The 12,592-nt window shown below is 49.9% G+C and overlaps 1 protein-coding gene across 5 annotated transcripts; it reads left to right on the top strand.

Annotated features, from left to right (window-relative positions):
* Positions 1-2,824: 2,824 nt before the first annotated feature.
* On the top strand, positions 2,825-5,677 carry EGR4 (early growth response 4). Of its 5 annotated transcripts, none has more exons than XM_081483018.1 (3): positions 2,909-3,038; positions 3,147-3,412; positions 4,072-5,677. In XM_081483018.1, exons 2-3 carry the CDS (start codon positions 3,277-3,279, stop codon positions 5,124-5,126), a joined length of 1,191 nt encoding a protein of 396 aa, XP_081339144.1. In that variant the 5' UTR covers positions 2,909-3,038; positions 3,147-3,276; the 3' UTR covers positions 5,127-5,677. The 5 variants fall into 5 exon arrangements, with proteins under 5 accessions (XP_081339141.1, XP_081339143.1, XP_081339144.1 ...); XM_081483016.1 differs by having other exon boundaries at positions 3,811-5,677; XM_081483015.1 differs by having other exon boundaries at positions 2,825-3,412; positions 3,811-5,677.
* Positions 5,678-12,592: the final 6,915 nt, after the last annotated feature.

Below are 12,592 nucleotides of genomic sequence, written 5' to 3'. Positions count from 1 at the left end.
CAGCCAGATGGAGTTTGTATGTTTGAAAAGCTAGAGGAAGATTCTCCATATACAGCCATTTTAATCTTTTTGTAAAATGAATGATCTTTTCCTAAATTATCTGACAGAGTAGGCTAGCCTGGGCTTGACTGTCAGTCCCACCACTGAATAGAGGTGCGGCCCTGAGTGAGTTGTTTAACATTTTTAAGTGTGTTTCCTCATCTGAAGTGGGTCTTCAATTCATTATTCCATGGAGCTTTTGTTCAGGGACTGAACCCCAGCCATGGCTGTGAAAGTGCCAAATCCTAACCACTAGACCACCAGGGAATTCCCTATGATCTACTTTTAAGCTGTTAAAATTTGGGAGTAAGATGGGCTGAGCTGGGAAGGGCTACAGAATGCTCATTCCCCCTTTATATTCCCTCCTCCTCCTCAAAGAGCCAAATGTAGATGCAACTGCCCTCCAGAGGTCCCATGTGTGTGAGTACGGGTATGTGCATGCACTGAAGGTGAGGCCACAGGGGTGGGAAGGTGGGCCAGCTCACATCCAGAACACAAGCTGTGTCCCCTGTCTCCTCTCCTAATCACTCTCCCCTTCCCAGCTCTGCCTCCAGGCCTGGCCCCTAACAAAAGGAAGTTGGACCTTTGTCTTAACGCAGACTTAGCCCAACGGCCCTTGGCAAAGAGAAGCAATGGCCTGGGAACTTGCCAAAGGAGTAGGGGAATTATCCATGACTAAGAAGGAGGAGGAATGCTGTGGCAGAGGGAAGAACAGCAGAGGGACGGAGAACCTGGGGCTGGCCAATCTGGCCCGACGGGGCAACCTGGGGAGCCTTGGACACCGGCCTAGTCAAACTTCCCCACTCCTCCTCCCTCCCTGGCAGCAAGAGGCCAGCAAGGACTGGAGACATGTGTGCCCCGTGTGTCTGGTACAGGCTCACCTGGCTTTGGCAGTGCATTGGGATTAGGATTCAACTCAGGGTCTGAAATACAGTATAAAAGAAATGGTGGCCTGTGTGCCTAATCCTTACAGACAAGTGCTGAGTTTCTGCATTTCCTACATGGAAACACATGTGCTGCTAACATGGAACTATGTCTATGGCATTTGTTAGGTCATTCTCAACATGCGTGAATTCCAGGCACAAGAAAATGAATGCAAGTGTGTCAGCATGTGTTTTGTGGGTGATTATATGATGCCATAGTCTGTGAACACATTTTAGCACTGTTATGGGATGGGGATGGAGATATATCTCACAGCTCTTGTAGAATAAAAACCAAAATCTACCTTCTGATCCATAGTAGGCACTTAGGGAATGAATACTGAATGAACGAACATTGAGAAGTTAAATGAATGAATGTTTGCATAATGAACATAGGGTAAACACATGAGCATTTGATGGGTTTGGGGCATTCCTGGCACTCTCTCTTGAAAAAGGAGGCTGGGCATGGGGGGCTTGGAGATATACTGCCAGTCATGCTATAGCCCATCACCCTTAAATGATTTTGTTTCCATTCCTAAGGAAGAGGGGATCCCAACCTGCCCTCTGTACCATCTGGCACTCAGAGTCTCAAGAATTGATGCTCTTTGTAAAGAAAAACATACTTAATTTCCTAATTTGGTCCAGAAAGGAGTTAAGTGAACTATAACACAAAATAAAATGAAAAATTTTAAAAGATGAGAAAATAAAACAAAGTGAAAACTATAGAAGAAGAGTGATGGGATCAGGGCAGGCAGGCTTCTTTGCTGGAGTTGACTAGCCTTCCTTAACACTAGGAAACATATTTTTTTAAGTTTTGCAGAAGAAGCCCAATTATTCCAGGAACTGATTCCAGGCATGTATAGCCTATAAATTCTCTGTGTGCTTCTGGGAACAACATCCCTAGAGTAACATACCAAGGCAGAAAAAAAAAAAAAAAAAAAAGATTACTATAAAGACATCCCAAACCTTGTGGGTGAGGGAAGAGGGAGCAGGAATTGGCCCTACTTCTCTGGAGGACAACTGCCAGTTGTATCAAAATTTTACATACTCTTAGATCTAGAATTATACTCATTGCAATTTATCCCACAGATATATTCACATTTATGCACTCAAGGACTACAACAACCATGGCAAGCAAAGGACGGGAAACTTTCTATATGCTAATAGATAAGGGACAAATTGATGTCCCTTGCAGTGGAGTACTATACAGCCTTACAAAAGAAGGATCAAGCTCCTTATGTTTGGACATGAGTCAATCTCTCAGCTGTTACAAGTTGGGGAAAATTCTACTGCAAGACAGTGTGTATGCTTGCATATGCATAATTTTTTTCTGAAAAAACAATGGTGGGTAAAGAGTGACCTTTACTTTTCAATCTTGAATATACAATTTTGTGCTAATTGACGTTTTCTCTCAAGACATGCCCCTTTTTAATTTAGATGTTATTTTTCCTAGCACAAAGTAACCAAAAACAACAAAACTATTAAGAAAATGAAAAACACACAGATGTGAGCAAATAATGAATTACGGCAATAATCTCTACGGTTTATTGAGTGCCCCTGTGCCTAGAATTTCATATGCTCTAATCCAATTACTCTTTATAGCAAATCCATGAAGTAGATATGTGTATCTCCATTTCACAGGTGAGGAAACTGACGTTTGGGGAGATGAAACGACACAGCTAGTAGTTGCCAGAGAGAGGATTCGAACCCAAATTATGGAATCCCTAAGTCCACGCGGTCTTTTTTAGCCGTCCTTCGGCGTCTGCCTCCAGGAGAGCAGAGCACTTTCTAGACGTCCGGACCCACGCGGCGAAGCGCAGCGCCCCAGCCAGGTGCACCCGCGGTCCCGGCGCGCACGGGGCTCCACGCTTGGGGAGTGCGCGCGCACGCAGCGGCGCGGGCCCGGCGACGGCTGAGGCAACGACGTCACAACCCGAGTTTTCCTTTTCGGGAGTCCCCGGCACACATCCTGTGTCCATGTTTGGGCATTTACGTCACGGCGGCAGGGCCGGGGCCTCCCGAAATGGCAGTGGCCCGGGGAGTCGGAAGCCCTGAGCCAGCGCCGCCGCAGCTATATAAGTAGGGGGGCCGCGGGTTGGGGGAGCCCGGTTGCGCTTTGGAGAGGCGAGAAACTGCCACCTCCCAGCGCGAGGGCGCCTCAGCTACCCCTTCCCAACCCTTTCCCAGAGGTGAGAGCCAGGAGTCCGAGCATTTAGGTCTGTGAGGTGCGGGCGCCCCGACTGTCGGCTCCCCGCCATCTGCGCGCCCCCAAGCCCAGCGGGCGAGGCCCCGGGAGCCCCGCCGCCGCCGCCGAGCCATGCTCCACCTTAGCGAGTTTTCCGGCCCCGACGCGCTCCTAGTAAAGGCTACCGAGAGCTGTTGCTCTGAACCCAGTACCGACCTGACCCGGCTGCCCGCCAGGGACCCACCCGCAGCCGCCGGCTATCCCGGAGGTAAGGAGCGAGGGCAGGGGTGCTCAGACGGCGGCGCACCGCGGGGATGCAAGGTGCCTGAGAACAGGCAGGGATGGGGACGCTCTAGCGGTAGGGGTAGGGGCGGAAGGAGATTCGGGGTCTTGTGGTGCGCACCCCCAGTCCCACCCATACTGGGCCTCCAGCGCCTCCGCAGGAACCTGTGCGTGTATCGAGGCTTCCTTTTGCTTTTGCACGTGTGTTTTGTGTGTGCATGTTTGTATGTATGTCTTGGGGCGTATGCCGGCTCCTGCTGGATCGGAATGTGCAAAAGCCACTTTGCGTATGTCAGCGAGCAGCGAGGGCTTTTTGGGTAGGGGCTGCGGGCTCCGAGGCTCCGGCTTTGATGTGCGCGGAGCTGATTCCTGCTCCCTCCTCAGCAGGTGATTTCTTGAGCTGGGCATTGAGCAGCTGTGGCGCCGGGGAGTACTTAACCGACTCCTGCCTCCTGGAGGGGCCTGCGCCCACGCCTCCCCCTGGCCTCGGCTACAGTGGTAGCTTCTTCATCCAGGCAGTACCCGAACACCCGCACGATCCAGAAGCACTCTTCAACCTAATGTCGGGCATCCTAGGCCTGACACCTTTCCCCGGCGCTGAGGCGGCAGCATCCCGATCTCCTCTGGACGCCTCTTTTCCCGCAGGCTCCGACGCCTTGCTGCCAGGTCCGCCAGACCTTTTTTCCCCGGATCTGGGCGCTGCCGCCTTCCCAGAGGCCTTCTGGGAAGCCTCGCCCTCGGCGGGCGCCCCCTCACAGTGCCTGTATGAGCCTCATCTGTCCCCACCCGACGTCAAGCCAGGCCTCCGGGCTCCTCCGGCTTCCCCTGCGCTGGACACTGCCTCGGCCTTCAAAGGTCCGTACTCTCCGTGGGAGCTGCTCTCAGCCGGGGCTCCAGGGAGCTGTGGGTCACAGGGAGGCTACCAGGCCGCCCCGGAGGCCCGTTTCCCCACGATGGGGGCCAAGATTGAAGACCTGCTGTCCATCAGCTGCCCCGCGGAGCTGCCAGCTGGCACTGCCAGCAGACTCTACACTATGGGGACCTACGATCCTTTCCCGCTGGCCCCTGGTGACTTAGGAGAAGGAGCCGAGAGCCTCCCGGGGCTCCTGACCCCTCCTAGCGGGGAGGGAGGGAGTAGCGGCGAAAGCGGAGAGTTTCTAGATGGTACGCAGCCTGAGCTTTCCCCGCTGGGCCTTCGCAGCACCGCGGCGGACTTCCCGAAACCTCTGGTGGCGGACATCCCCGGGAGCAGCGCTGTGCCTGAACCTCCTGGACCGCCGCCGGCCCCATTCCCCCCAGCCAAGGCGCGGCGCAAGGGGCGCCGGGGCGGCAAGTGCAGCTCACGCTGCTTCTGCCCTCGGCCGCATGCAAAGGCGTTTGCTTGCCCGGTGGAGAGCTGTGTGCGCAGTTTCGCGCGCTCCGACGAGCTCAACCGCCACCTGCGCATCCACACGGGCCACAAGCCCTTCCAGTGCCGCATCTGCCTCCGCAACTTCAGCCGCAGCGACCACCTTACCACACACGTGCGCACGCACACGGGCGAGAAGCCCTTTGCCTGCGACGTGTGCGGCCGCCGCTTCGCGCGCAGCGATGAGAAGAAACGGCACAGCAAGGTGCACCTCAAGCAGAAGGCGCGCGCCGAGGAGCGGCTCAAGGGCCTTGGCTTTTATTCGTTGGGCCTCTCCTTCGCAGCCCTGTGAGGGTGAATTGGGTTTGTAGATTGGGGCGCCGCAATCTGTCGCCCAACAGAAAACCTGCCCCCACCCTCCGCTCTCCGCCTTCCGCCCTCCTCCCCACTCCTCTGCTCACTTTTTTCCGGCACGCCCTAGGGCGGGCCTCTGGTCCGGCTTCTAGTTCCCTTGAAGCGCCCGCCGCACACACCCTGTTCAGCACCAGCTCCACGGACAGCTCCCGTGGTCTAGGCGCTGTCTTTTGAGTCAGCAGCGCTTTGGAGGGAAGTTCTCTTGGGCCACCCCACTGAGTAGGCACTTACTTGGAACTTAAAACACTCTTTGTAACTGGCGCACGCCCCACGCCCCCTCGAAGACCCCCAGAGACAGGCTGGGGTAGCGCCGAGCTGGTCTCGCGCGGGATTTTGTACAGCAATGTCGTTTTAAGCGGCCATTGGTTGTAACGTTTTGCTTTGGGGTTATTTCCTTTTTGTTGTTAATTTTTGTAAAGCAGACGCTACTCTCAAGCAGTTGACAGAACTGTTTATTTTTGCAATTAAAATTATTGTGCTAAAAGCTTACTGAATCTGCCATCCAAGCTCCTGACCATCCCCTGCCCCCCATGAAGATGTGTGCCAGAAAAGAAAGGAGATGTCATGCTCATGGAGTCATTACACACCTACAATCAGGCACTATGGCATGTGATAGGCATTCAATAAATATGTACTGCATTAACGAATGAATTTAATCACAGCTGACCTAAGGGTTCGAGGTGTTTTCTGGAACTTGAGAGTCGTTGAGAGGCTTAGGCATTAACATTGTGCATATATTATCCTCCTTAGTCCTTGCAATCTTGAGTGCAGCATAAGGAAGCAAAGTATGTAACTTGCTGGGTAACCCAGACGGGTCAAACTCAGATCTGTCTGGTTCCAAAGCCAATGCTTTTTTCCCAGCTCCAGGATGGTGGCACCTCAGCTTAAAATCAGTGTTTGGAAAGGCATCCTATCAAGAGGTGAAATAGATTTGGCAACTAGAGGGAGCTCCAGGCAGGAGCAACAGCAGCAAAAGACTGCAGTATTTCAGTGCTGTTTGTGAACGCCCCGAGTATTGGTTATCACAGCCAGTGCGTTTGCATCTGTATAAGAATGACATGCTGTCAGGGCCAGAAGGGCCTCAGGATTCAGCTAGACCGTTGATGAGAAGAGCCAAGCCCAGTAAGGAGAGGATGTTTGTCAGAGGCTCACAGTCACATTAGTTGCTTTTCCCATAGCAGTCCATTTACCACTTAGTCATGCAATGACCAGAGCCCCTTTTCCCTAACTCTCCTTCCAGGTGAACATTGATGGCTTTGGTGGGGGAAAGGGGCGGGCAGAAGCGGGGAGTGGAGCTAGGAGGATGATGAGGAAAGTATGATCCTGTGATGGGGAAGGTGGGTAATGGGTGAATCTTGGCCCTCCCTTTACTCCCTAAATTCCCAACCCAAAAGCTTTTACTTTTCCTGGCCATCTTGGGTAGATGCTGGAGTATTAAAAGCCTGCTGTGCACCCCATCTCTCCTCCCTGATAGCTCCTCTCTGCTAGGGAAAGGATAGAGCCTGTCTGAGGACTTCATTCTTTTCTGAGCTGAGCTATTCTTGAATTAAGAGAGTCCTACAGCCCTAAGATGCCAGATCAACCCAGCTTTTGATCCTTTGGCTACTTCATTCCTTCACTAACTCAGATGTGCTCACCCTCCACCCCCATACTCCGGTTGACGAGAGACAAAATTATCAAGTCAGTGAATTCTACCCATTTTTCTCCCAAAGTGCTAAGTGCTTTCATGTGGTTGAGTACCTTGCATCTAATAAACCAGTCTCTGGTAAAGAATTCACTCCTCCCTCCTCTAGGAGAGGTTTCCCTGGCTTAGACAGTAAAGAATCTGCCTGCAATACAGGAGACCCGGGGTTCAATCCCTGGGTCAGGAAGATCCCCTGGAGGAGGGAATGGCTGCCCACTCCAGTATTCTTGCCCGGAGAATTCCATGGACAGAGGAGCCTGGTGGGTTCGTCAGAGTTGGACACGACTGAGTAACTAAGAGTTCTAGGAGAGTCAGCACTTTAATAGAGTAGCCTATACAGGGCAATGTTTAACCCTGTAGTGAGTCTCAAATGGTGGAGCATCAGGCACTGTAATAGGGAAGTGGTAGATCCATGAAGACATAAGATGATGATGACTCTCATTATCTTACTATTTAAGTGACCACACCTTTCACTTTACAGGCATAGACCACCTGACTATACTTCCCATGCAGTGTAGGGTAAGAAAAAGCATAAAGACCCAGATTTCAAGCAACTGGTTTCAAACTACACAACCTGAACAAGTAAGAAGGGCAGAAGGTGTGTGGTGTCTAACCCACCCCTGCCCCCTTCAGCAGCATTCCATCAAGTACTTTTTTTTTTTTAATAAATTTATTTATTTTAGTTGGGGGCTAATTACTTTACAATATTGTAATAGTTTTTGCCATACATTGACATGAATCAGCCATGGGTTTACATGTGTTCCCCTTCCTGGACCCCCCACCCACCTCCCTCCCCATCCCATCCCTCTGGGTCATCCCATTGCCCCGGCCCTGAGAGTACTTTTATCTCTATTGTGTCCCACCTTGTCCTCACACCTGCCTAGGCTTAAAATCACTGATAAGAAAATTGCACCCCAAAGAAGTGACTTAGTAGTGGTGCTCATACCAGGGCCCAGCCTGGGTTCTAGAACTCCCAGAGGCCCTCCTATTTATTCCCAAGAGAAACTGCTCCATTTACTGGAACTTCCCCTAGAGATTTTGAGGGAAAAGAATGTTAGGCCAGAGATGGAAAGAATTAAGTGAAACACTCAGAAAATTGTCCCAAACCAGGACCCAAACATAATCAGGGACAAATAGCTCATTTTCCTTACTCCTATTTTTAATTTAGTCCTCAAAAATGTGGGTGTTTTCCCAGACTTAGTTCTGGGACCCTCATTCCCCATTTCAACACTCTCCTTGGAGAGCACACCAGTTCCTAGGCTTTCAGCTATCACTGCTACACAGATGACTTCTAAGCCAGCCAGCCCTCATCTCTACTCCAGCTGAAGCCCATGACTCTGAATAATGAACATCTCCATATGGGGATGTTATATGGGGATGCTCACCACCATTTCAAATACAATCTGTCTAAAACCAAATCATCCTTTTGTATACCCAGTTTATGCTAATGGAGACCACCATTTGTTTGGTTCTCAAAATCACCTAAATAACTACAATTCTGTGGGATTCATTTTTTACCCCTCTCTCTCCCACATCCAGGCTGTCAACTCAGACTTCCTGGATCTTACTGAAGTTCAAAAGGGTTTTACACACTCTAATTCATGGTACATTGCTTCCTTTTATGTACTGTCATTTTTAGCTTGTGAGATCATCTTAAGTGGGGATTTACCTGGTCAGTAATATTCTGTAGCCTGGGTTGAGGGTATGTTTCTCCTGAACAGTTTTGTGCTTGCTTCTGCCAGGCATTCCAGGAATATCAACTGATGAAGGCCAATCTTTATGTTAATTTCTTGGCTTGGGGTTCTTATATTATGCAGGTGTTGTGAGTTCAAACTCTAACTCAAGTAGTTAGAGCTTCTCAGAGGCAACTCCCCTTCTCCACCCAGGGCCCGGGTCAGGACAGACAAGCAATATGGGAAGGTCTTCCTTCTCCATACCTCCACAGCACATCTTGTGCTCTCATCTGTCGGTCTCAGTTCCCTTGTTCTGGTCCAAGTAGATTTTCTTCCCTTTCTTGCAAGGTCAGCTGAGCATTTCAGATGTCTGTTATGTCTTGTGAATCAGTCCATGCATTCTTTAGCAGGAGGGACTTTGGTTTATTCCACAATATTGCTGAAAACTGAAGCCAGAAGATACAGATTCCTCTATTAAAATATTTCCCCCATTTATCCTCTCTGTGCCTATTGCCAACACCCGAGTCCATGCCACCCCCCTCCACATACACAAACACTTTGGCTATGACAATCACATAATAATTGGAAGGATCTTACAAGAACATCCTGACTGACCCCTCATTGTACAGAGTAGGAAATTGAGGTCTGAGAAATTTGGGGATTTTCTTTTTTTTTTTTTTTTGGGGGGGGTGGATTTTCTTAAGAGCACACATATGATGAGAGACTGAAGTGGGCCTTGAATCTGGGCTATTCAGGTCCAAGATCAGCGCATTTCCATATATCCATTTGTTTCACAAGTATTACTGAGTGCCTACCATATGTTGGGCCTGTGGTTACCAATTTTTTTCCTTTCCAATGCACCTGAAGAATTTGACACACATACACATCAGTAACAACTCCTCACTCAAATCCTGGCTCTCATCTTGGAAAGACAGAGAAGAGTAATAAGAATCTTGATGATGTGGGACATGGGGGAGAGTTTGACAAAGTAACTTAGAGTGCTATTTCCTCCCTCTTCACCCCAACCTCTGGCCTTGTTTGAAACAAGCTTGTACTATACCAAACTGCTTCCTGCGGTCCCTCTGCCTCCATTCTCTCTCCTTCCATTTCACATTGCACAGCACTACTGATGTAATTTCCCTAAACTGTTATTCATAGTGTTTTATTCCAAACTGACCACAGCTTCCACCTTCCTACAAAAAATACACTGCAGTTAAAGCCCTCCGTATCTGATCCAAACTTATTGTCCATCCTCTTCCATCATCTCTCCCTTCGCTCTGTCCTCTCCTCTCCACCCACGTGAATCCTCCCACCAAATCCTCCAACTACTAAGCTTCTTCAAGGGCAGAGACCTTGTCTGATCCACATGTGTGGCCACCGTATCACTAGGCCTTCTGCCCAGTACACCTTAAGTGCCTAACTATTGTGCTGGTTGATTGGCCAAAAACAAAAAGGCCTAAAGGCCTAAAAGGAGAAGAGGAAAAGAGAAGGGGCTGAGGAAGGAAGGAAGGAAGGTGGTTGGAGAGCATGAAACTGGGAAAGGATCAGAGGGAGATGGGAAGAAGCGAGACTGAGGCCCTGATCCAAGCCAAGGGACCCTATGAGTAGGACATACTTCTGGCTGGTTTGTGCCTGTCCAGTTCTTCCCAAGCCCATGATTCTCTGCCTCAGCTTTGGGTCCCCAGATGTGTCTGTTATTCAGCTCTCTCTCTCCCTTTTGGTTTTTCTGGCCCACATGGAGTGGGATTCAGTTAAACATTTTTAGAACTGTGGTTCCCATAACAACCAAGAAGGAACTGTTGTCCATAAAATGTAGCCTGGGCACACATGCACATATACATATGCACGTGTGTGTACATGCACACCTGAATACACACTTACACAAGTACATGTATGCCTACTTAACATACACATGTGCATTTACTCATATACACATTCATACGTACAAACAACCCCCTATGTCCACATGCATACATTCACACATTCATGCACTAACACACATGCATACATGTGCATATGCACAGATATACACCTGTATGCATATGCATGTATATACACATTCACAAAAACACATGTACATACACAGGCATGCCCTAAATTGGTTTTACAGATTCAGAGGAAGCACAGATTGAGAACAAACATCACTAGAACAAAAAATATATGAATATTTTTGGCAGTCTACAAAAGCAGGTGAATTTAGAGAATCTTCATTTTGGCAGCAGAAAGTTCAATGGGCTTAATACAGCCGAGGGGTGCCAGGGGGGCACTATAGTGACTTGAGTTCAGATCCTGACTGTTTCCTTTTTCGAGCTCTGAACTCTAGCTTTCCAATCTGTAAAGTGGGTATAATAATAATACCTACTCAATAGGTCTGACATTTGAGTAATATATGCAAAAATGATGTGTAATGCCTAGCATTTGGGTGGGCTTCCCTGGTAGCTCAGTGGTAAAGAACCCACCTGCAAGGCAGGAAACGCAGGAGACTCACATTCAACCCTTGGGTTGGGAAGATCCCCTGGAGGAGGACATGGCAACCCACTCCAGTATTCTTGCTTGGAGAATCCCATGGACACAGGCGCCTGGAAGGCCACAGTCCTTAGGGTCACAAAGAATCAAACACAACTGAAGCGACTGAACATGCAGCATTGGGTTAATAGCTATTAGAACAAGTCTTAAGAGATTTCTTATTTGCTCAATCTAAGAAGACTTTCTCAAGGAGGAAAGAAAGTCAGGAGCTAGGGGAAGGAAAAGAAGATGTAGGGGAGGAGAGGGGTTTGAATTGACTGGCCTGGGTCTTGATTAAATTTGCCTTTCTTCAGAAGCTACCTGACAGCTCTACAAATTATCCTGTTGCTGTTTAGTTGCTTCAGTGGTGTCCAACTCTTTGTGACCCCATGGACTATAGCCTGCCAGGCTCCTCTGTCCATAGGATTTCCCAGAATATTGGAAATCTGAATGGGTTTCCAGTATTCAGATTATATAAGAATGGGTTTCCAGTATTCCAGTATATAAGAATACTGGAATGGGTTGTCATTTCCTTCTCCAGGGGACCTTCCTCACCCAGGGATTGAACCTGCATCTACTGCATTGCTGACAGATTCTTTGCCACTGAGCCATCAGGGAAGCCCACAAACTATCCTTCCAGATATTAAATGCCCAATGACCTTGCCTTAGCAGGAATAGGATGGGGTCAAGGAGAGTCCCCATCAGCCTCATTTACTGGAGAATCCTGGGGCTATGCTGGATTTCTATTCTGCTGCTGCCGGATGACCCCTCATGGTCTTGGCCCTCAACTTTGCCCAAGCCAGTTTCTTTGCCTTTGTGCAAGCACTACCCCTAGTCTGAAGTGCCTTCTTCTTTTTCTCGTCCAAAGCTCAGTTCATGTCATCCCTGGGCTTAGTAGCCCAAACACCCCGTCCGATTTTACCCACTGCAGTCCTATAAACTTCCTCCAAGCTTGGACAGTCAGATTGTTCCTGCTTCGTCAGCTGGACGGGCCTCAAGTCAAGGGTGGGCCCTCTAGGTGCTCAAGTTCCGTAGAGCCAGGCTTCTCCCCTAACCCAAGTTTGAGATGGGAGTGGGTGGGAAGGAACCAGGGGTCTCCTGTCCCTTTCTTCCCCCTCCAGGTCCGGAATAGGAATAGGATTTCTGACGGGGACATGGGCTCCTAGAAGGCACCCTCAAAGGCAAGACTGGGTCCCAGGACCTGGTGGAGTCTGGCCGAAGACACTGCTAGTTCCTCTGGGTCGCTGGGGATGCCCAGAGGGGATGGGCCCAGGCAGTCTCCTCGAAGGCTGTGACCCGAGGTCGCTGAGTGCACACCCCAGGCGCGCATCCCAGGCGGCTGCGTAGGGCCGGTGGCGCAGATCTTAGTAGCGCAGAGCGCCGGCCTTCTTCTCGACCCACAGAATTCCGCACCCCAGGGTTTGCCCCGGGTGGGAGCAGGCCCAAACCGGACTGGTAGGGTTAGGGCGGAGAGGTTCGGATTAAAGGTGGGCAGCAGAAGTCACACCCGGAGGTGCCTGGGGCAGGGGGTGTGCACTGGGC

The sequence above is a fragment of the Giraffa tippelskirchi genome, chromosome 4 (genome assembly GCF_054371585.1).
Source record: "Giraffa tippelskirchi isolate mGirTip1 chromosome 4, T2T-mGirTip1v1.2.pri, whole genome shotgun sequence".
Classification (NCBI taxonomy): domain Eukaryota; kingdom Metazoa; phylum Chordata; class Mammalia; order Artiodactyla; family Giraffidae; genus Giraffa; species Giraffa tippelskirchi.
Note: the sequence above shows the minus strand (reverse complement) of the source record. Positions and strands in the feature narration are given on the sequence as shown.

Coding starts and splice junctions, on each gene's coding strand:
- EGR4 (XM_081483015.1), top strand. CDS start 3,277: ATGCTCCACCTTAGCGAGTTTTCCGGCCCCGACGCGCTCCTAGTAAAG. Junction 3,413..3,810: donor AGCCGCCGGCTATCCCGGAG/GTAAGGAGCGAG, acceptor CTCCCTCCTCAG/CAGGTGATTTCTTGAGCTGG.